General features: G+C 36.3%; 2 protein-coding genes across 6 annotated transcripts; both read left to right on the forward strand.

Annotated features, from left to right (window-relative positions):
* On the forward strand, positions 4,632 to 8,400 carry LOC109711173 (SUPPRESSOR OF GAMMA RESPONSE 1). The gene is made up of 6 exons (XM_020234098.1): positions 4,632 to 4,855; positions 5,703 to 5,844; positions 6,525 to 6,711; positions 6,818 to 7,377; positions 7,630 to 7,992; positions 8,086 to 8,400. The coding sequence occupies exons 1-6, from the start codon at positions 4,848 to 4,850 to the stop codon at positions 8,110 to 8,112; spliced, it is 1,287 nt and encodes a 428-aa protein (XP_020089687.1). The 5' UTR covers positions 4,632 to 4,847; the 3' UTR covers positions 8,113 to 8,400.
* Positions 10,199 to 22,197, forward strand: LOC109712176 (autophagy-related protein 2). 5 transcript variants are annotated; one of them, XM_020235597.1, is made up of 15 exons: positions 10,203 to 10,577; positions 11,498 to 12,540; positions 13,565 to 13,713; positions 14,284 to 14,543; positions 14,663 to 17,833; positions 17,916 to 18,028; positions 18,572 to 18,776; positions 19,042 to 19,155; positions 19,327 to 19,434; positions 19,552 to 19,684; positions 20,766 to 20,968; positions 21,098 to 21,297; positions 21,506 to 21,581; positions 21,667 to 21,726; positions 21,823 to 22,197. In XM_020235597.1, exons 1-13 carry the CDS (start codon positions 10,392 to 10,394, stop codon positions 21,564 to 21,566), a joined length of 5,946 nt encoding a protein of 1,981 aa, XP_020091186.1. In that variant the 5' UTR covers positions 10,203 to 10,391; the 3' UTR covers positions 21,567 to 21,581; positions 21,667 to 21,726; positions 21,823 to 22,197. The 5 variants fall into 5 exon arrangements, with proteins under 5 accessions (XP_020091190.1, XP_020091189.1, XP_020091186.1 ...); XM_020235598.1 differs by having other exon boundaries at positions 21,672 to 21,726; XM_020235599.1 differs by having other exon boundaries at positions 21,101 to 21,297.

A 24,216-nucleotide genomic window follows, 5' to 3' on the forward strand; every position in this document is an offset into this window, starting at 1 on the left:
AAAGTAGTGGATTAATTTAGTGAAAGTTACTACCACCTCAACCACCCATACAAGGCCACTGCATGCTTTGGAATTTGGATTAAGGATTAGATCGATCACTTAATTTATTCTATCTTTTTTTTATGGTGGAAATTGGTGTAAAGATAAAGATTAGTCATTGGAGGAGGAAAAGAGTAGTTGAATAAAGAATCAAAAGAAGTGCTGTTGTTTTATAATCAGGCACTTAGCCTGAAAAGTTGGTCCAAAGATCTAAGGATCTTACTTTGCTTAATTTAATCTTTCGTGCTGAACATTACATAATATAATATTTTTCAAACAGCTACACTCAAATAGCATTTGCAACCTGTTACGAATGAACCACACTAATCTTGTCCGTCAATTTTGTTTGTAAGCATGTAAACATAACAAAATTTCGACCAGCGAAACTTGGGCCACAGATTCAGGAGAGGGAACAAGAGATATTACATGCATGCTAACCACCGCTGAAATTACGTTCCGCGATTTACGGAGTTTGGAAGATAAAGTTGTAAGAGATTAGTGCATAAGACGAATTCTCTCTTAATTAGCTTTGTCGAAGGCCTTGGAGTGAGGGGTCACAATGGAGCGCTTATGGTGGATGTTTTGAAAAACATAAATGAAATAGAATGAAAAATGAGCTAATTTGTAATCTTATTTACTGGTTTTGATATAAAAAGACCCTCAAATTTCTGAAACTGGGACTCACGTTCACTGAATAAACGCTATTGGAGATTATCTAATATTGTTGGATAAAAAAAAAATTAGAATAAAGGCATATAAACACATACTTTTTTATTTATAACAGTATTCACAGAAATTATATTATAACTTATTCTAGTGGACTATTTGGAAGGCCAGAAACAACCTTATCTTTCGGCACATTCAGTTTGACCCAGTATTTGCGGTGCACAGGCTCCAGCAACTGATTGACTATTGGAAGGATTTTCTTTGACCCTGTTTTAGCAATAAGCAAGCTCTTGCAACTGATTTTTCTTTTTTTTCCCCTCTTGAGGTCTTGGTTGTCTCACTCCTGTAGTCTAATTCATATTTTTAATAAATGAAGTAAGTAGCGTACTACCTATTCTCAAAAAAACTTATTATGATCTAAACAACATAATATAAACACATTAAATATTTTTTTCATCATACCTTTTTTATTTGCTGTAATAATTCTCTGCAATCTCATCATTCGGAGGCATAGTTGGATTAGACGTTACTCTTTAATCGGGCTACAGGTTCAGTGCAGGTTAAAAAAAAGGGAAAACTTCAAAACCCCCCCTGTGGTTTCGTGCATTCTCACTTTGCTACCCTGTGGTTTAAAACGTATCAATTTACCCCCCTGTGGTTTTATTTTTATCTTTTCGGAAGCTTTTTCGTTAATATTTCGTTAAATTATATACAAAAAACTTCAGATAACCATCTATATTTATCGAATAGTCACTTTAGTATCCTTTAATTTTAACTTTGTCACTGATTTTAAAAAATAATAATAATAAAATTGATAATAAAAAGATAAAAACGAAACCACAGGGGGGCAAATTGATACGTTTTAAACCACAGGGTAGCAAAGTGAGAATGCACGAAACCACAGGGGGGTTTTTGAAGTTTTCCCAATATAAGATTCATTTACTTTTCTAGTCTCTTTACAAAAAAAATTTCCTATCTAATCTCTTTTTGAAAAATATTCCAAATCTAGCCTCATTTTTATAGATTAGAAAAAAAAAATGGTAAGATAATAATTTTTATATAGATTAATATGTTAAGTGGGTGAAGATTATTTTTTTTTTCTCTTCTTTTAAATTAAGTGAATGTAAAGTGATTTTATATATGAGCACTTAATAAAAATTTTATTTATTAATAATAATAAATAATAATATTTCTAAATTATAAATTTTTATTAGTACTACTAGTACTTAATTTAATTATACAAGTCAATATAATTTAAAAGTGTTCATATATAAAATCACATTACATTCACTTAATTTAAAAAAAAAGAAAAATAAAATAATCTCCACCCAATTAATATATTAATCTTTATACAAATTATTAACTTATCATTTTTTTTCTAATTTATAAAATTAGTTTCATGAGTACAATTTGTTCTATTATTGGCTCAATCAGTATAGACAATGTCTAACCATGTACCACTCTGAACTATGTAATTTTTGGCTGATTAAGCCGTTGCTATCACGTATTTACTTATTAGAGATTTTAGAGTCCTGCATCTTTTATAGGTATTTTCTCCGTACAAAAAGGGTGATTGTGAGTTTAGTTATCTACGACTGCTTGTTAATTAGATCAAATTTTCCCGAAAACTCTTTTTCTTTTTTTTAGAAAAAGATAATATACTATCCATTTTATTTTTTTTTTAAAAAAAATAAACTTAGCTGAAAATATGAATCAATTAGGATTCGAATTTGGGATCCTCAATACCAACCATCAAGCTTTTTACTATTTACGCTAGGAATAGTCGATCTCACGAACTTACTATTAACTGTATAAGCCTACGGCCTATGGTCTTCATAAAAAAAAAAAAAAAAATCATCAACCGCCTCTACATCCCAATGCATATGTAGAGAGAGAGAGAGAGAGAGAGAGAGGGGGGGAGGAGAGTTTTGAGTTTGTGCTTTTACAAACACAGAAATATACGTGCTTGTAATTTTTTAGCCGTTAAATCGCCGCAAAATTTATATAGTACTATTAATAATATGTCCTGTAAAAGCAGCAAATAGGCCTTACATACTTCATAACATTGGGATTTCAAACCCGTGATTCAACAAGGCTGCGGGTCCCAGTATGCTTTATTAGTCACCTGAAGAACAATTTCAAGTGTATTGTTTTTTTTTTTTTTTAAGAGATAAATAGGATGCTATTCACTTAATTCATTTTATTTATAAATAAATTTAGTTGGAAATGTGAATGAACTAAAATTCGAATTTGGAACCTCGGATACCAACCATTAAAAAATATATATATTTATTATAATAAAATTATTGAACTTTTTTTTTTATTGAACTATTTTAATTGAAACATTATATCAAATCTCATATATTTTAACTAACGGTGGGATGAAATGGTAGCTCTCGAAGAAGAAATTTTAAAATACGGTGGTGACACCGCATCATCCATCCTTAACTAATCAAATTTGCTCCTGTAGTGACATAGTAATTGATTCATCTGTCATGGTATTTCTCTCACTTTTTTTTTTCTTATCCATTCGGCACTGAATTTAAATAATATTTAATAAAATTTAGTTCAGATAAAATTAACTAATTTTTGCGAAAATATATATTTTTTGTTTGAATTAAATAGAAGTAATACTGAATTCTCTTCTGTTTTACTATTTGGTAATAAGTCATAAATTATTTTAATATAATTAATCTTTTCATTGCGTCCTCCAATATTATACATACAATAAAAAAGAAAATGCAACCGATTGGTTTGTTGATAAAGTGTAACTAATAATAAAAAAAATTCTCGCTAAATCTGATTTAAAGTTGTAAGATTTGTATAAGAGTGCGTTTGATTCGCGCTATCTTTTAAAGATTCCTAGTAATTCAATGGGAATAAAAAAATATGACGGTATTTGGCTAAACGCACTAAGTAATCTAGTTCGTAATATTGGATTCACTTGGAAATAAAATCCACTCCAAAATACTAATCTCATTCCCTTGAGGGAAGGTGGATATCCTCATATTAATAGATTGGGGTAATTATAATATGTCTAATCTATTTCTTTCTTTCTACCCGCCGGCTAATTGATATTATTTTTTTTTACACTCTAACCTTGTATCTTTCTCTAAATTTATTTTTCTCTCCAAAATTCAACTTTTTTTTCTCTCTCTAAACTAAGCTTTCTCTCTCTCTCTTTCTAAAATTTCAACTCTCTCACTCCCTCTAATTTCGACTATATTTTTCTTTTTATTTTTTTAATTATGCTCTCTCTCTCTAACTTATACTCTCTCTCCTTTTTTTCTAAAAAAATATTGAAACTTTTGGTAACATTATTTAAAAATAAATAAATAAATAAATAAATAAATAAATTATATATTTTTTGTAATATTAAATAACATGGCTAATAAATATTATCGTGCGAACCAAACACAGAAATTTCACATTCTTAGTAATAGATAAATAGGAATAAGATTCTCGGATGTCTTTTATTCCTAGTAATCTTTCATAATGCGAACCAAACGCACCCTAAGAGTCATTTGCATTGTAAAAAATTTACTAAATTCCTTCAAATGAATTAAGTTTCTATCAACTATTGTATTAAACAACATATTTAAAAAATTAGAATTCTAATTTTTTAGAATTTCAGAAATTGTAATAGTCAAACAGAAATAAATTCTACCTCACCAGTAATATAATGTAATCGTCACTTTCACCTTCATCAAATGCACAGTAAGTCAGTAACTAAATCGAAACACCGATATTATCACTTAGATACGATTTAGCAGCTAAATTAATTATTATACGATAATAAACAAAAATATTCCATCAAAATAAATGTAAAAAAATTATAATTTATTTATGGATAATTAAAGTATAGTTAACCCTCCTTGTTAATGATAATAACAATAATAATAACACCATTCTACCGAAAAAGTCTCTAACCTCTCTTTCCAGTTTGGAGTCAAATCCAACGGAGGGGCGATCTCTTCCCCCGTCAACGCCATTTCAAAAATTAATTTTTTTTTCTCGATGCTTCTACTTCCCCGACTCCTCCCCGCGTAACCCTAAATCCCCAATCCTCACCGCTCCGATAATCACGCGATCGATCCAACGTAGCTTGCGATCCCCCTTGACTCGAATCTCGGCCTCGAGCGATGACTGGGTTCGTTGCTCTCTCTCTCTCTCTCTCTCTCTCTCTCTCTCAATGATCGTCGCCTCTTTGGTGGTGGATTGTTTCGATCTTATCGTGCTTGGATTTGTCTATTTGGGGCTTTAGTGCTTCAATGAGCTTCGGAGATCTTTATGAGGTCGATATTGGTGTTGATGAAATGGTTTAAATGTGTAAAGGTTGTTCTTTTATGTTATTTGCTTTGACGATAATGAAAAGGCGCTTGCTTTGGTCTCGCGTCGTAGTAATTGTGCTCGATTCTCTGTTTATATACTGCGGTTGAATTTGTAGTGTTCGGGGTGACTTTGTTTTTTGAACTTGAGAACAAAGAACTAGTAAAAATTCCATCTTTTCTCTATACCATTTTATGCGTAGGTTTACTTGTGCCATTATATGGTCAAACATTGTTTAGTTGTGTTTAGTTTTTTCACTTGTTGATTTAAGTATTTGGTGAGGAATACGTGTAAGTGAATAAATATCGCAGAAAAAGGTAGTTTAGTGACAATGGTGCACAGGTTTGTTCGAAAATTGATTTAGGTTATAGGAGACGAGGAACTTTATTTACCAGGCTTTCTGAATCACCATGCTTGAACTCATCTTCTTAACTTAATAGGTAATCATTTTTACTGATCTGTTACTATTTATCACAAGAAAAATTGTGATCTTCTGTGGCACGCCTCGCCATGCTAGCAGTACACAGTCAGTTGTCGATTGTTTGTTCTGCTTTAGGTGCCTTTGATTTCTATATTGTATTGTTAGTGCTCTAAAATTATTGAATAACCTGCTTACTACTTTGATGTGAATATGTGGTGCTGATTATATATTTATGCATTTTATGCAGACCATCATGGCTGATTGACAGCAGAAGAATTGCTTCGAAGATAAAAAATGCTTCTGAGCCAGTGGATCCGAATCGATACAAATTGATCAGCAACCCGACTAAAGCTTGTCCTCAATGCAAGCACATTATTGATAATAGTGATGTAAGATATCATTTTGCAAACTTTGTTTTTTTCCTCTGTGGATAGAAAATGTGCTGATCTACGGTCAAAGTTAGTGTGCATTGAAGTTTAAATGGTATATTCATCAGTAAAATATTTCTTTATTTCTAGTGTAGTGTATTTAGATTGGTCTTGGGCTCTTGGCGACGTGGTAAGGTTGCTCCATCCAAGGTGTTATTGGTTTTAAACTATTCAGATTGTTTTTTTGTTTTGTTCTGGGATGGAGGTATGTACATTTTACACATCCCTAGAGGTCGCATTAGCAGTAGCTTCTTGCTTCATGCTACTTTTTGTTTGTCCGTTATTGAGTATAAGTCATGCTAACACTGTTGCATAGAAAGTATTTTGTATATTGCAGGTTTTTTTTGTGCACTTAGTCAGCAAGAGGCTATTGAAATGACAGAATTTCCTTCTTTGTAGTGTATGGCTAGTTTGACGTCCCTAATATCTCAAAAGGGCTCTAAGTTGAAATGTCTCGTCAGCTAAAGTGCGTATATAACAATTATGTCATGAGGTGTAACATAAGCATTTTTAATATTCTTGGTTGAAAAGAGATTAAGAGGCTGGGCTCACTATTTTCCAATCACCATAAGCAGGAAGTGTGAGTGGAGAAAGAGTTGCCTGTTAACTGTGACTTGCTGATGTTAGTTATTGTGTTTCAGGTTGTCCACGAGTGGCCTGGCTTACCTAAAGGTGTGAAATTTGATCCATCTGATCAAGAGCTGCTCTATCATTTGATTGCGAAAGTTGGGAATGGGAACGCAAAATCTCATCCCTTCATTAATGAATTCATCCCCACTGTTGAGGAAGTCGAGGGCATCTGCTATACGCATCCTCGCAGACTACCAGGTAGTGCAAGAAAAAGGCTTTTTTTCTTCTTTTTTTTTTTTCTACTTTTGTACTCTACTTTCTTTCACCAGATCGACTTTTCATTGCGAAAATTTTCTTTTATTAGGAGTTAAGCAGGATGGAAGTGTATCTCATTTTTTCCATAGAACTTTCAAAGCATATAATACCGGGACAAGGAAGCGTCGAAAGATAAACAGCGATGAACTTGGTGATGTCCGCTGGCACAAGACCGGCAAGACAAAACCGGTAATTATTGATGGAAAACACGTCGGCTGTAAGAAAATAATGGTACTTTATATGAGCACTGTGAAGGGGGGGAAGGCTGAAAAGACCAATTGGGTGATGCACCAACACCACCTTGGTATTGAGGAGGATGAGAAGGACGGCGAATATGTCGTCTCAAAGTTATTCTATCAGCAGCAGTCAAAACCAGGCGAGAGGAGTGCTCAGGACTTGAGAGCTTTAGATACTTTGGAAGCAGTTGTTAATGAAGTAGAGCCCATGGGTATTCCAGCCTTGCTTCCTGAAGGGCACGATGATGGTAGACAAGATATTGTTCACAGCCCTGTACACGACTCTAATCAGGGTATTCCAGACTTGCTCCCCGAAGAGCATGATGATAATACACAAGATATTGTTCGCGGTCCAGTGGACGACTCTAATCAGGTATTATTTGGCCTTCATATTGGCTTTGGATTCAGCTTCTTATAGCTGCTAAAACCGTTAGATTCATTTGGTTGAGCTGTCATTGTGCCTACTGACTCTAGAGGACTGTAAAACCTAATATTTGCCAAGTCCTTACGAAAGAAATATTGGAGGGCATATATGAAAGCTTAGATTTATTCTAGATGCATCTGTAAAAATCAATTTTCTTTTCCTATTTTTAAGAAAAGTTGTAATGCTATGTAAAAAATACAGGTTAGTGTATATCAGGGAGCGCAAGAAGAGCACGGACAAACTGAAAAGCCTGATGACCAAGATAATAATCCACCGGAAGAAGCAAAATGGTGGGAGGGCGAGTCGCAATTTTTATTAGATTCTCAGCAGCTGGCAGAGGGCATTGCAATTTGTGACGAGTTTTTGCTGAGTCAGACTTCGTGTGGTGGTGATGAGCCTAAAAAGAGCAGACCTCACTTATCTGATTATGCCCACATGGCGGTAGAGGACTTGAAGAAGGATCTAGAAGAATGCCAAAAGCTGAGCAACTTAGAAAATCTGGGGAACTTAGACCACACGAATGTCGAGCTTGATACACCTTCAGACTTTCGACTAAGCCAGCTTGTATGATCCTCAGACTTGTTCTGCAAAAACTTAGTTTGGTAGCATTCCCTGCTGATTTTTATGCAATTCTAACTTTGTTATCTCTTCCTGCAGGAGTTTGGATCGCAAGACACTTTCTGATATGGGCCGGAAGCAAAGTTGCTGATTGATCATTGTAGCTTCTGGAAGAAGCAGCTCTTACTTTTTGGAATTAATTTCAGAAATTAACTGGCTTGTGTGCTTTGTGAAAGCAATGCAGTGATTGATTTTGTAAGAGCACCTCTCAATGTATTTTGTCTTATGTCCTACGAATTGTAGAATATCTGAAGATCGTGTATTTAATATATACTTATGAGCACGTTTTGTGAAGAAAAACCTTAATACGAAGGCAAAGGTAATGTAAAACATATGTGCTTTGTTTTTACGGAATTCGTATTATTCGTTCTATGTCTGGGTGACATCTATAGCTTATTATTCATTACATGTTGTGGTATTACGTCTGAATGACATTTAGCTTCTCATTCATTAACGCGTTCTTGTATTAGATGGAGTCAGAGTCGGGAGTTCGCCACATACCGCGAGGTGAGGTCGCAAGCTTCAGTGAGCTCGGAGTTCACGACTTCGCCTCCCACCCGCCCGATGTCGAGATCAAGATATGGTTGGACACTGCAGAACCAAACACATGCTCTAACCTTTTTCTTCTTTTGTTAACTTTGAATCAGAAAGTATGCCGCCATTCGTTCCAAATGTAAAGCACGCCTTCTTCGACCTTCTCGCACGGCCCTTCTCAACCTGATTGTGCTTATTTTGGATATAGATCTCTAAGGTAGCTGCAGCCTTTTAGTTTGTGTCTCACCAACTTCTGCTAATTAAAGTGGAAGCTTTAATCCGGAACTTTTGGCTTAACCCTGCAATACTTCAAATTCTGTTTAACTAAGATAAGTTTTCACTACAGGTTTCATATCTTAGTAAGTGCTCTCGAAAAATGTCCATGTAGTAGGACATGTACTGTACATGACTTAAAAGGGGTAGCAATAAAAGGGAGAAAAGATGTGTCATAAAATGACCAACGTGAGAATCGAATTCAAGATCTCTTCGGAAGGAGGTGGAGTTAGAACAGACTCCGACTTTCAAAGATGGAAAATCGGTCTAGTTAAAAATAGTTCGGAATTGCTTTAATAAAATACAGTTTCCTATGGAGCTAGTAAGTGGTGGCAGAGATTTAATGGTTGATTTGGGGTTAACGTTCGAGCATGCTTTTCAAAACGACCATCTTCTTATGTTTCTCTTTAATCTCCATTTAACCAAGCATCTAAACATTGCGAGGTAAAGAAAAAAGAGAAAACTCTTGAGTCTAAACAGAAAATAATAGAATCTTGACACAAATTTCCGTTCGAAAATCAGGTCCAAATATTATTATTATATTTCGGGAAAACTAATGAGAATGTTCCTCCTTTGTTTATTTATTTTGGGAGAAACTTGAAAGCAAATAGCTCGTAACGAGTATCTAAAAGTTGAACGCGGTTCGTGGAGGACCGTTAACTTGCCCTGTAACGTTAGAATTTCGGAACAACTTGTATTTATTCAAACTCACATATTTTATAATTATCTTATGCGCAACGGGGTGAACAAGTATTTTTTTCTCAACATATAATTATATCAAATACATGTATTAATTGAACCTTTCTTATGTAAAATGAAGAAAAAAGAACCCACCCGAGGGTTCGTTGGGTCGTAATTGATTATGAATCTATAAATACAACAAGACAGAAACGATCAATTGACTGTAAAACGTTACCTTATTATTGTATCGGTTATTGATGAGCTCAATTCACGTCTTTCTAAAAACTCTATATAGTTTTGTATTATTACGTACATTATAAAGATAATACATAATTTAATTTAATTAGATTTTTTTTTTTTTTTTGCTTCCTCTCGATTTGTTGTTTCCTATGATTGATTTGTATGTGGTAAGGTTTCGCTACTAAGACCCTATAAATTTCTANTATAAAACCGGGTCGGGTTCAGGTCGATTGGCTCCTTGGTCGGTTATTGCGTCCGCATACACATCTCAGCTACCGACCGAGCGCACCCGATTCCCGACGCGCGTGTCACGCACGTGCCTATCGAGGTAAATCCTTCCTCAGCTCCGAGCTCGCCCAAAACTTTAAACTCGGCCCCACCCCCTCATTCCCCGATTCTTCGCGTATAAATATACAACATCGAAAAGGGTAAAGGAGATGGAATCGACGCTTGTGAGGAGCTTCGTCCGAAACCTTCCTATCCTCACACGCACGCTTCCTCCGCCTCCGCCGCCGCCGCCGCATGGCCTGCGCCTCCAACTTCGTCGTTTCGATCGGAGAGCGCCATCGTTGATCTGAGGAAACCCTAGAGCGAGAGCGAGGAGGGAGAGAGGAGCCATGGGTTTCCCTTGGGGCTTCTCCGGGAACAACCTCGTCAAGCGGCTTTGTAAGTCCCTCCTGAAGAAGAAATTGGGGGATTTGATCCTCGGCGACATCGATCTCGACCAGCTCGATGTGCAGATCTCTAAAGGCACCTTCCACCTCTCCGATCTCGCGCTCAACGCCGAGTTCATCAATTGGAAGGTGCGTTTCTTGGTGTATTCTCGCTCTTTTTGCCGTTTTCTAGGGTTCTTGTGATTGATTCTTTGTTACGGGTTTCGGATTGGAGTTGGAGGGTTTTGATTGTTAGACAGTAGGTAGAATTAGAAGCATCATCTCGCTCTAGGTTATGTTCCAGGGAAAGATTCTTCTTGAAAGGAGTATAACTTGTATAATTGATTTGTTGCAATGAGAAAAGGATCAACTTAGGCCATCTTCATTAGAATTTTGAAGGAAAGTTGGATTTGGGAGCTCCTGTCTATCAAGAACGAAGACGTATATAATGATGTCATTAGGTTCACTCTAGAATTTGAATTTGATTGCAAGAAGGTGGCAAATATTTGTTGAGCTGTTTATTATTGATTTAATGGACTCTCCCTTTTTGTCTTTATACGCTCGTTGATTGGGTAAACGTTATCGAAGAGATATTTGTGAGAGAAAAATGTTGTTTCCCAGCAGTTTTCTAAATGATTACCAGGTACAGATACTGTTAAAGCAATTGGGAAACATTGCCTCCGGTTGAGTCAAATCTCTTGCTTATTTCACTAACCTTCTACCCCATAAACATGAATCATCTGCTTCCTATGAAGTCAAGTTGTAATCGTAACTGTGATAAATTTAAGCTCTCAACATCTCTAGAATTTAATAAAAGTTGACTTCTTTTTGAGAGGCATTACAAGGATGTCTACAATTGAGGTAGCGCCAGACATAAGCGGTTTTGAATTTTGATCATCTTAAGAAATAGAAGGAAGTACATCGAAGAGTTTCATATTGCACTATTGAACTTTGAACCAAGTTTATGTAGAAGAAAATCCATGGGGAACAGATGTATTAAACTCTATCTATGTTAGTCTAGTATCATGTTTAAGCTTATTTTGTTTATCTCTTCTTTTTTTTTTTTCCAGTTGGTTGGATCTGGTATCATGATAAAAGAAGGATCAATGAAATCCCTATCAATAAGAATTCCTTTGAAGTTAAAGAGTTGTGAGATAGAAGTGGAAGAGCTTGAACTTGTTCTTGCTCCATGTGCTCTAAGTGAAATTCCTCCTTCAGATGCTGATTGTTTGATGTCTGGGAATGATGGTCAAGAGCATAAAGTGATCGATGCCCAAAAGATAGGTCAAGAAACACCCAACTACATTTCTAGTGCTATTCCTCGTGATGTTGACGAAGGAGTCAAGAAAATTGCCAATGTTGTTAAATGGTTTCTTACAAGCTTTCATATCAGGATAAAGGATATTTGTGTAGTTTTTGATCCCCAGACCAATTTGGAAGTAGACAAATCAGTCTGTAATAGATCCTTGGTTCTTCGAATTAAAGAAACAAATTTTGGAACTTGTCTCTCTGAAGATGCGGTGGTTAAGTTAAATAACTTCATAAAGTTTGAAGAAGCAGTCATTGAGTTTCTTCAGATGGATGATGTTGATAGGCAGCTTCACAGTGATTTAGAAGCGAGCACAATTGAAAAATGTTCAGGGAAAGGCACCACTGCAATCTTGACTGGACCAATAGGAGGATTCTCAGGGACATTGAATTTGAGCATACCATGGAAAAATGGTTCTTTAAATCTTCAAAAAATTGATGCCGATGTCAGTATTGATTCCTTAGAATTAAGGGTCCAACCTAGCAGTATTCAATGGGCTATAGACATATGGAATTCACTCAAGAATACCACAACAAATCAACTAAATCATGTATATAAGGCTGCAGATGCATCTAACTGTGGCTCCAAACTTAATCCATGTTCATATTCGGGAGGTTCAAGCAAATTAGGTGCAGGTGTAGTGCCAGCCAGCAGAGAGGATATATCAAAAAGCATATTTGCGACAAACAGTCAAGATAAAATTCAAGACACATTTTTCACAAGGACAAATGTAATTCAAAACTGGATACCAGAATCATTTGGCTGGGAAGACCAGACTGATCAAGATTCAGATTATGATGCAAGGTTTGTTTATAACCCTTAGCTGCAAATTTGATCCCTTCTGATATTCACATCCACTTGGTGTAGACAAATTAACTGTGTCGAAAATGTATTTATTTTGTTTGAAATTTTTGTTCCTTTACTTGTTGCAGGTTATCAGTTTGTTTTTCTTATCTGCATGAAATGTTTAGTGTCTAGTTAGTATCACATTTTATACTGAAGCTTGAATTTTGAAGTAAACTGAAGTTTTACAAAGCACGTGGAACCAGTTTATCTCATAGTTGTTAAATTCTGAAATTTATTTGAAGTTCTGTTTTTATGTCCAATTATCCGGCTTTGCTTTAGAGCAGGAGGATATTAAAGATAGTACACTACTCAGATTCATTGTCGCCTATGTGAAATAATAAGTACCATTTTTCTTTGTGTTTTTGCCATTTCTATCAATCAAGCCCTTCTTGCCTTTTTCTATTTGAGGTGTAGACGTGATACAACTTCCAGGTCTCTCGGTTTTTCTTTCAATATTCAGATCATCCAACATAAAGTGATCTTTTTTCACTACAAAGTATATGACCTGCCTAAGTCATTTCATCATTTGCTGCAGTGTCAAACCTCTTTTTTCGTTCATAGCTTCTTGACTTACTGATTGATGTTTCCCTCTTTCTTGATTTACATTGTAATTATGTGCAACTCTTGATACCCTCTCTTGTTGGTAGTTTGGTCGACATGCTCCAGTAGCGCGATGGCATGAGAATTTGCATTGTTATATTAAAGACGTCCTCAACTTGAAGTTGTACTTTTTAATTTTTCTTCATCCTTTTTTGTCTAACTTATCAAAAAGGAAGCCTGTTGTGTCCTGTTTCTTTTCACCTCTTATTTCATTTTGTTCTGTTGTTAGCTAACTGTAATGAACTAGCTCTCAAGAAGAAAGGTTATTTTATTTAATGTAGGTTTAATGTCACAAGTTTTACCATAAATTACTGTGCTATTGACCTTTCTCAATTGATACTGATTTATATTTACTTTTTTTGTTCTGTGATATTCTTTGCAGCATTGATCAGTTTTTTGAGTGTTTTGAGGAAATGAGAAGCTCCCAAATGAATTCAGGAAATAGTGGCATATGGAACTGGACTTGTTCTGTTTTCAATGCAATAACATTTGCATCCAGTCTTGCTTCTGGATCAGATCAGATTCCTGGAGGTATATTCATTTATGTAAATCAATGTCTTTGATTTTGAATTTTCTAAAGAATTGCCTTTTCTGTTGAAACAACGAACCAATATCTGGTTTACTTTTGTAAGTATTAAATTATGCTAAATAACCATTGTTCTCCATACTAGAAACGGCGTTTTTAATATTTATATTCAACACTCCCAATCACGTCTAGGCTCTAGACTTTTTGATGGGTACAAGATATGGATTTGAATTAAATGGGAGAAACTTAAATGAAGCTAGGAGCCTGACGGGACTTGAACTCAAAACCTCATGCTCAGATATCATATTAAATTATGTAAAATAATCAATTTTCTCCTATAGCTTAAATTACTAGAGAACGGGGTTTTTGATATTTATATTCAACTGTAAAGGTATGTAGTAAATCATTTTTGGTGACAATCTTGGTATCACTAAAATCTTACCTCAATGTTTGAGATCTGTAATGGCTGTAGATAGATAAAGATTTATAAACTTTAATTTCTATATGCTGCATCAGCTACAATCTCTTAGGTCTCCTTGGCTCTTACATATAGCTACTTGACCATCTTTATGCAGAACAACTCGTCGAGAAAACCTTACGAGCTGCTATCGCTGAGATTTGTGTTGTTATTTCCTTTGGTGATGAAGAAAAGAACCATCTTGACTTTTCCAACAATGTTCTCAATTCATTTTTATTTGGGAAAAGCTCTGATTCTTTTCTTAGCTGCCTTTCATCAATGCACGTTGAGCAGTCAACCTTGAATGAAGTTAGTACTGACAATCTAAATATGAACCATTTGGAAGCGAGGTTTCAGAATGTATTTATTGATTTGGAGGTATGGTTTATGTGTTCATTCCTTCCATTTTCTCTTCAGTTATTCATTGTAGGTTTTTTTAATGCTTTTTTCATATAATTATACTTCTACCTAACTCTATCATTTGACGAAGTAAGCAGACATATCCTCAAAATATGAAGTTTGAAGCATCAGTCGGGCATATAAAGCTTGATGAATATTATGATGATGGAAAGCATGCTGCAGAGTCTGGCTATCATTTCAGGAACCCTTCCTATGACCAAGTGGTTATAAATCAGCATTTGAAGAAGGGAATTCAAGCTGTGCTTCCACCATTTCTTTTTCCCGGGCCAGATCATAATTTACAATCTTATATCAATGACAGTGCAGAAACTGCAGAATATACTTTAAATCCTCAGGATGGGCTGATCAAGGTTAGATTGTTCGAATCTTTTGACAAATGCAATTGTCAATATGCTGTCAGTTCTAAAGAGATAGATGGCAAGCCAGTGATGTCAACCTCCATAAATGTCCTTGTCCCACCAATCATTTTCTGGATTCATTTCCACTTAGTGTATGTGCTGCTGGATCTCTTCAAGCTAGTTGAAAGTTCAATGAAGAGAAGCAACACCGAGGAGTTCCAATCTGGTGGGTTGTCTGGGAGTCATTCTTCCTCACATGGTGGTGCTGAAAGAAGCAATTTGACTTGCATAGAAACTGTATCTGCAGAAGCAAGCCTAAAGGGGAATATAGTCTTCTCACGTGCAAGAGCCATAGTATGTTTTCCTTCTAGTTTCGATGGAGACTTCAGTCGTCCATCCTCTTTTGATAAGTTTATAATTTTTGACCATACTTCGTCACTGAGCTCTGAAGAAGTTTCAGGGATTTCCTCACTTCCGGCAGCAAGATCTTTCAGGGATTATCCTTGTGCAAATTCCACTTCTATCCATCTAGATCTGAAAAATTTTGACATTTATTTGGTGGAATCCATGTGCCATGATAATTTAGAGGATAGATTTTGTTCAGTAGATAGGCAAACATTCTCCATAGCAAACATTCTCTCTGTTACTAACAGAGCCAGGGACCATCATTCTGGAGTCACTATGGTCTGGCAGAAGGGTCCCGTGACTGGTACTTGGATGGCTAGTAGAGCTTGGAGTTTGTCCACATCACACAATAAGAAGGATACCAAGAAAGTTTTTGGTGAAGGGACTGGATTTTCATCTGCGGCAACTTCGAAGGATCTGCAGGAAATGAGTTCTACTATTCGTAGGGAGCTGATTCTGAGTTCTGAATTTCTATTGCATGTGCAATTTAGTCATGCTTCAGTTCATCTTGGTAAGAAAGACTATATGCTGCTGAACCGTCTGCTAAATTATGTTTTTGATGGGTTCTCCAATAGAGGTGCTACTACCTGTGAGAACAGTAAGGCTGGGGAGTCAACTCCAGGTGACCAAATTGCTCCTCAAACTTCCATCTTTTTGGAATGTGGAAGCTTGGATATTTGCGCTAAACTGGATGAAGTTTTTGAGGTTAGTCACTTGTTACAGAGGGAGCTAGAAGGTTTGTGGAAGTCCTTTAAGTTGAGTATAGAGAAGTTTGAATTGCTATCTGTTTCAAATATTGGTGGGGTTAGTAATGCGAAGTATTTATGGGTAAACCATGGAGAGGGAGAACTTTGGGGCTCTGTTTACGGTGGAAATGAGAGAACGGATGAAGTGGCTAAAGATTTTCTCCTGATCGTCTGTAGGAACTCTGCTATGGGACGTGGTGATGGTGAAGGCACAAATGCATTGTCTTTTGGGGCTGCTGGCACTTCTGTTACACACATGTGGAATCCAAAGTTATCCGAGTCTTATCTTTCTGTTATCGTCCGTAGTGGGACAATTGTTGCACCTGGTGGCCGTTTAGATTGGATTAGTGGGATATGCTTATTTTTCAGTTCACCTTCAAAAGAAAAAGAACAATCAGGAAAAGATGACGAGGAAAGTAGAGATTCCAAAAGTGGCATGGTTTGTAAAACATCTTTCTTTCTTGATTTGGTGGATATTGCTTTGAGTTATGAACCCCATATTAAAAACACAATAATTGGAGGTGATGCTGCAGACATGGAACCTGAGTATGTTGTTGAACCTGAGGAAGAGATGGACAAGCAATCTGTGGCGTGCCTTTTAGCTGCAGCATCACTTGGCCTCTTTAATCATACTGAAGTGAACTCTACAAGTACTGAGTATCGTATCGGACTACACGATGTAGGGTTTCTTATTTGTCAGTCAACTGGATCAAAAAATGTGAACTGTGGCTATCATGTAGGCTATCTTCGTGAAACTGGCTATGTCAAGATTGCTCAGAACACACTTGTGGAAGCTCTTTTGAGATTTAATAAAGATTCCTTTTGGGAGCTCGAGATATCAGAATCACAATTTAACCTTGACACCTGCAGCGATACGACGGGTGGCCTTATCTGTCTAATTGCCCAACTTCAGCAGCTGTATGCACCTGATGTGCAGGATGCTATAATACATCTACAATCTAGATGGAATAGTTTCCAACAAACCAAGGAGGAGAGCATTTCGAGTGACGAGGTTGATAAGTTTGAGAACAGCAGCATGAAGAGCTTGCCAGCAAGTGATGAAGGCAGTAGGTCAGTCGGATTACTAGATGAGATACTCGAGAATGCTTTTTACATAGATGGAGGAGAACCTGTATTTTCTGATGACTCTACAGAGCTTGGTGATGCATATGCTTCAAACGTTCAGGTTGGGAATTCAATGGCTGGTTCTGAAGAGCGCGTTCAGATATCACCGGAGGTTAATTCTTGCTTGTCTCAAATTATTGACAGCTACTATGTTCCCACCTTTCTATCATCGTCACCTAATGAAGTACGCAAGTATGAAACATGTGATCGTGTTCCCAGAGACGTCGAAGGGGGAAAGAGCAGGTGGTATGACGATTCATCCTTGATGATAGTGGACAATCATATGTCAGAAACCAACAGTCAACTTGGAGAACTGGTGAACCGAGAAGATACGGTTGGTTCCGGTAGTTCTGATCCTACTGAGTCCTCCATTTTAAAAGGAAAGGTTCTCCTTCAAAACATTGATGTGAGGTGGAGAATGCATGCTGGGGTTGACTGGTCTACACCGGGAAGTTCTGTTGGCAGTTTGAGCTCAAGTGGAAGAGATGGAAGTTCATGTTTAGAGCTTTACATTTTAGGGTTAAATCTTCAATATGATATGTACCCTGATGGAGAAGTTTGTGTTTCAAATATTTCCCTTTCTGCTCAGGATGTTAATCTTTATGATAGAAGCCGGGAGGCCCCATGGAAAATGGTAAGTTCATAGCTACTTTTGTATATGATGATGTTGTTATTGATTGTTACATAGATGATTATTGATATTTATATTTTTGAAGGTTCTGGGATGTTACGATTCAAAAGATTATCCAAGAGAATCCTGTTCTAAGGCATTCAGATTAGAATTAGAAGCTGTACGGCCAGAGCCACTGATTCCTTTAGAGGACTACAGGTAAATTATCTGTTAGCTTCACTTTTCTCATGGATATTTATTCATCTTCCAGTTGTAATTGACATTTAAGTAAGAAGTGTACACCTATTGTCTTTCTTTTACTTGGTTTTTCTTTGCCAAAGTTCCTGCACGCCAAATTAGAGTTCTATATAAGAGGACATTCTTTATCATTTTCAAAGTACTATCAGCGTCTTGTTGATTATCAAAGAATTTCTACAAAAATTTCTACAAAACTAATAACTTTTTATCTTTTTGCTATTCTTGTTGTTATGCTAGGAATCAGGGTGACGAATAGTTATTCCTTGTATAACATGTAGCTTTGCACTATTTCCCTTGAACAGTTGTTTAACTCAGATTTCTGAATTGTTCTTATCTTTTGTTTGCTCATATTATGCACATTCAACTTGCATTCGAAATTAAGATGGTAAATATTATGGCAATTGCTTTTTTTGGAGTTATCTGGTAACTTGAGGTTATTCGTTCCTATTAAAAGATATTGGGTAGTTTTTTTTTTTTCTCACAAAAGATAACAATTCTTCTCAGGTTGCATCTTGAGTTTCTGCCATTGAGATTGCATCTTGATCAAGGCCAACTCAACTTTCTCATCCAATTCTTTAGCAAGGACTCGAGTTCCGATAAATCTCAGAGTCTAGCTCATGATTTAGATGATTCTGAGAATACAGGGAAAGAGAGGATAAGCTTCGGGTGCCAAACAATTGTGGAGGAGGCATTGCTTCCCTTCTTTCAGGTCTTCATGTTCTATTCTTCTTGCCAATCCCTTTTAATGCATTGTTCTCATATTACAATAAAGTGCTTAACTCTTTTTCTTAAAACATTTCACTTTCTTAATTTATTTTAAATAAATTATTATTAAGAGATGTTGTCCCGGTTCTTAAACATATATGTTCCCCTGATGGTGAACAACAAAGAAACGTTCCACTACATATTAAACTGTAGACAAATATCATGTTCTAATTTTATGATCTAACTGTTACCGACCTTCCTCATGCCAGAAATTTGATATAAGGCCTCTGGTTGTTCGTATTGATTATATTCCTCGTCATTTTGATCCAGTCGCACTAAGCAAGGGGAATTATGCAGAACTTCTCAACTTAGTTCCATGGAAGGTAACACATGGACCTCTCGAGAGCTTTCCTGTATCCCCCTTTTTTTGTGCTATTCAGTATCAAATGTCAGTAGATCTGTTTCATTGCTGGTCACCATCTTTAAGCATTTGATTGGGCGATTTCTTATTTGTGAAATTTAAAGTTACAAACATTTACCATTATTTTCTGCAGGGAATTGATTTACAGCTAAAACAAGTGTCTGCTGTTGGTATTTATGGGTGGAGCAGTATCTGTGAAACAGTACTTGGGGAGTGGTTGGAAGATATTTCTCACAACCAGGTTGTCTTTACTTCTACTTAATCACATCCATTCTGGGCAGCAAACAACAGTTATTATTTCACTAGATTAGCTGAATATTATTTTTATCCTGACTCACAATTATATGTCAAATTGAAGGTTCATAAATTACTGAAAGGGCTAGCTCCTATAAGGTCATTATTTGCTGTTGGTTCTGGCACTTCCAAGTTGATTTCTTCACCAGTCAAAAGTTACAAGGAGGATCGCAAGTTGTTAAAGGGAATGCAGAGAGGTAAGAGAAACCATCTAAATTGGCAACAAATTAGCTATTTGCACTATCTTAAGTTGGTGTCTTTTCACCAATTATTTCCATCTGTGAGACTTGCTTCCCCATATTTATAGCGAAAACAAAAGTTTGATGTGAAGTGTGTTTGGTGTGTTATGCAACATTTACACTGGATATTTGAGCATGTTGTTCACAGTGTTAGACATGTTTTGACTGTTCTAACATATTCAGTTCAATCAAAATTTTATAAAAGCATGTTTTGTCCTTTAAGCAACTTTTCATAAGCACAAGTTATATCAAATCTTTTTTGAGTTCTCTTACATTTTTATGATGCACTTATTCAATGCGCTCTAGACTACCAAGTGTTTTAAACAGTGTTTTAAATAACAGGCGCTACCCTGTCATAGCGTCCACTATAGCGGATTTACTACGCTATCGCTACGCCATAATGTTCAGAGAGCAATTTAGCGTAGTGAGTTTGTACTGGCCGCTTTAGTGGTACCAGGCTGCTAAAGCGTCCGCTATAAAGCAGGGTCGAAGCGGGCGCTGTGGGCCAAAAAGCTTGGAACTTGAAATGGGTTAAAAGGTCTTATTGGGTAATGTTATGAAGTTAAATAAAATGATTAAAACTCTGTAAATAGATTACAGTTCTTCAAGCTTTTTGTCCTTTTGTTTTGTTAGGTCATAATATTTTGTAGTTAGTTTTATAGATAATGACGTTAAATATGTATAGGCTTGCAACGCTAGAAAAATGTAATGATTTATTATAAAGGATATAGATATATTAAGTAGTTTTTTGTGTAACCCGCTATGGGATTGTAGTGCCCACTATGGCACCCCGTACACACTTTCCGCTATGAGAACTCTCAAACGTTATGTGCCCGCTATCTGCTATTTATAACCTTCGTTTTAAACACAGAGTTTGTTTTATTCTATAGCAATGGTTAATTCAATGGGAAAAAAAAAATCAAAGCTCCTTTTTATTGCGCCTCTCATCTCAAGCGAACTCTAATGCATTATACATTATATCATGTACTCTGTTCATAAGCATTAAACGTTCAATAATTAGTCAGTACTTGTCTGGCAGGTGCTGTAGCTTTTATCCGAAGCGTTTCAATCGAAGCTGTTGGACTAGGAGTGCACTTGGCGGCTGGTGCCCATGAGATATTGCTCAAAACAGAATGCATCCTCACAACTATTCCACCGCATCTTCCCTCATCTCACCTAAGCAGAAGAAAAGCAAACATAAGATCTAATCAGCCGGAAGACACACAACAAGGGATCCAACAAGTACAAATTCTTACCTCATATTACTGTTACTTTATCGGCATTAGTCAAAACCTCCTATATAAATAGTTGCCTTACCTTCACAACTTTGGAAACAGCTGTTGCTAACCGAACTCACACTTGTTTAAATAGCAGGCTTATGAGAGTTTAAGCGATGGCCTTGGTAGGAGTGCCTCGGCTCTTTTTGGTACTCCTCTGAAGGTCTACCAGCGCGGAGCAGGTGCGAGGTCAGCTCTAGCTTCTGCTTTCCGAGCAGCTCCTGCTGCTGCGATAGCTCCCGTCTCTGCTTCTGCTCGTGCCGTTCACTGTGCACTTCTTGGACTGCGAAACAGGTATATTTATTTCTTCATTTAGTTAATAAAAAATGTTTGTGTAATTTAAATTACTATACACCTTTTGAGAGGACGTTTTAAGGATATATTTGATGCGTTGAATCAAATCCGTAAGGCAGAATGTTGTATCTTGTTTCATTGTCAGGTAGTCCTTGAAATTGAAATCTACAATTACATATACTTTACTAATTCATGCTTGGGACTGCAGCTTAGATCCTGAACACAAAAAGGAGTCCATGGACAAATATTTGGGACCTTCACGATCATAGGATTGTGAAGAAAAGGTGAGGGCCTGGCCTTATTTTTCATTCATTTATCTGGTATTGAATATTAATGTTAGCATATCATGCAATTATAACTCTTTTGCAGGGCAGGTTAGTCGGAAAAGATAGATTGACACGATTTCAGCAAAATGCTGATTTGTACAGGGTAAGCCAGTCATCTCTCTCTCTCTCTCTCTCACTCTGTGCACGCTCGCTTTGCGATCCATGTTCACATATTAATTCTTCGTTGTGAATGGTGCAGGTGTATAGTTATTCAATCAGATTCTTTGTGGGACAGTATAGGATGGCAACCTTTGTACATATGTAAATTACCATAATATTTCTGCGACCGTCTGCTATGCCATTGTAATATACCAGCAATCATTTTGGATTTATAGTTTAGCTGTTGCTTACTTCCCTTGGTGAAATTTTTTGTCGACCTCACTGGCGAAAATAGTTTAGCTTGAGGAAACATGGTTTTCATGTATATAGCTAATTCTTTCAGAAGTTTTATGATTGCATATTTGCTTCTCGGTTGCTGCGGCAGTGTAATTGTAAATTACCATATTTGTTTATTTTTTGAGAAACTCAGAAAGAACTATCTATCTACCATTATGGATAGTTCTTTTGAGAAAAATGCAGTATACTATTCGTTTTGTTTATTTTTTCTAAAAAAAATAAATTTAGTTAAAAATATGAAATAATTAAATTTTAAATTTGAGATATTGCGTACTAATCATTCAATTTTTTTATCGTCTTAGCGTGTCGGTTACCGTTATAAAAAGTTAAAACTAGAAGCTTGTTAACCAAAAGTAAAAAACAAAAAGAAGGATATTGCCGTAGGTCAATGCGCCCAAGTGTACTCCTGTAGACAAAGAAAACCTATCTAGCGCACTCTAATTAAAAATAAAAAATAATAATAATTTTATCTGTCTACCTGTCTAAACACCACCGATCCACGTAGCTCTCTCTCTCTCTCTCTCTCTCTCTATATATATATATATAGAGTTGATCTAGAATACTTTTACAAGTATTATCTCCATGTTGCTATCACGTTTTTAGCCATTGGATTTACTTTTTGATTACAAATAGCCCTTGAATCAAACACTATTCCACCTACCACCACCTACCACCAGCTACCACCATCATCTCAACCTCACATCTCTCCATCCAAGAACTAAAAACACCAAAGTGATCTCTCTATCTAAGGACTAAAAACACACAAATATCACTTGGGTGATACTTGTAAAAGTATTCTAGCCCTATATATATATATATATATATATATATATATATATATATATATATCCGTAACCCACGTACGTACGGCCGTGTCGGCCAGAATGTCGTCGGGGGTGCCGATTACCGGGCCGGCTCGGGATCACGGCCGGTCGAAACACCGACGTGCCAAAAAAAGGCCGGCACGTGTTCAGAACGATCAAATTTGAAAAGATTCTCTTATAAAAATAGAAAAGGTCTAAAAAACACACAAGCCAGGGGAGTAGGGAAACAAAGCTTCGTTTTGGCTTTCCCCAACCCCGTCCGTACAGCAAACACGTTGCTCCCCGAAACCAAGCGGAGCCTCCGCCATACCTCCGTTTCCTCAACCGCTCTCGGTTTCGCTGTACCCGCGGGATTCCTCGTTTTCTGTCTCATCGTCTCATCTCATATATATTTTGCTTCTTCGAATTCTGTTACTTTTTTTTTTTTATAATTTTTTTGTGATATTTATTTGTTTTTCCATGAAAATTAGAAACTGTACACCTGTCTCTATAAATCTAATCTATAAAACTATCGTAAATACCCTCACTCTAGGTGTTAGTTTTACTTAATTAGAGAATGGTTTAATATGATGAGTTAATTAACTTGCTAATCGACAACATTACCCTCTAATTAGCACAGTCCGTCTCAAACTATAGTAAAAGAGTACGTAGGAGGCTATCTTGGGCAGTCACCAAATCCATTGTCCCAACTCCCCACTTTCCTGATTCTTGCACCATTTTTCATTTTATTTCTTCTGCCAATTTTTACATACTATATATCCTAACATGCTCTCTATGTGATTGGTGCTGTGTGCTTCTTAACCACACTTGCTATTTGGAGCTTCTATTCGACCGGATTCTTCCTCATCGACGACGATGACGACGGCGACAATGCACTACTCCTTTGCAAGCTTTTTGGTGTCGCCCTTTATTAGCTAATTTTTCTTGTTGAGCATATTATTTATTTGTGAGAAAAATATTTGTTTGTGAGCAAATTATATATATAATCATATGTGTTTAGAAGTTTTTTCTTTTAAAATTCTTTTTTCTCAACCAGCGGAAAGAAAGAGGGAGATGAAAGGGCTTTTTTGCAAATAGTCTATTGACAATTTTTTTTTTTTTTAAATTAGTCCTGTCAAAAATTTATTTGCAAAAATGATCCTGACTTTGCCACGCAAGCGCTATGTGGACGGGACTGGGGCCAGATATTTAAGTTGAATACGGTGAACCATTCACCGTGTTCAAACACGGTAAATGATTCGCCGTGTCCAATGCGTATATCCGGACCTTAGCTATTTTTTGGCTAAGTCCCAGGTATTTATATTGGACACGGTAAATGATTCACCGTGTCCAATAAAAATATCTCGGACTTGGCAAAGTTTAGGTATTTATAT

Source organism: Ananas comosus, linkage group 6 (assembly GCF_001540865.1).
Source record: "Ananas comosus cultivar F153 linkage group 6, ASM154086v1, whole genome shotgun sequence".
NCBI lineage: Eukaryota > Viridiplantae > Streptophyta > Magnoliopsida > Poales > Bromeliaceae > Ananas > Ananas comosus.

What these genes read in the sequence shown, in the direction of transcription:
- LOC109711173 (XM_020234098.1), top strand. An exon ending in ACATTATTGATAATAGTGAT is followed by an intron (nt 5,845 to 6,524) that starts GTAAGATATCAT and finishes ATTGTGTTTCAG; the next exon opens with GTTGTCCACGAGTGGCCTGG. An exon ending in ACTTTCGACTAAGCCAGCTT is followed by an intron (nt 7,993 to 8,085) that starts GTATGATCCTCA and finishes CTCTTCCTGCAG; the next exon opens with GAGTTTGGATCGCAAGACAC.
- LOC109712176 (XM_020235597.1), top strand. Translation starts at nt 10,392, where the DNA reads ATGGGTTTCCCTTGGGGCTTCTCCGGGAACAACCTCGTCAAGCGGCTT. An exon ending in ATGTATTTATTGATTTGGAG is followed by an intron (nt 14,544 to 14,662) that starts GTATGGTTTATG and finishes CGAAGTAAGCAG; the next exon opens with ACATATCCTCAAAATATGAA. An exon ending in GGGAGGCCCCATGGAAAATG is followed by an intron (nt 17,834 to 17,915) that starts GTAAGTTCATAG and finishes ATATTTTTGAAG; the next exon opens with GTTCTGGGATGTTACGATTC.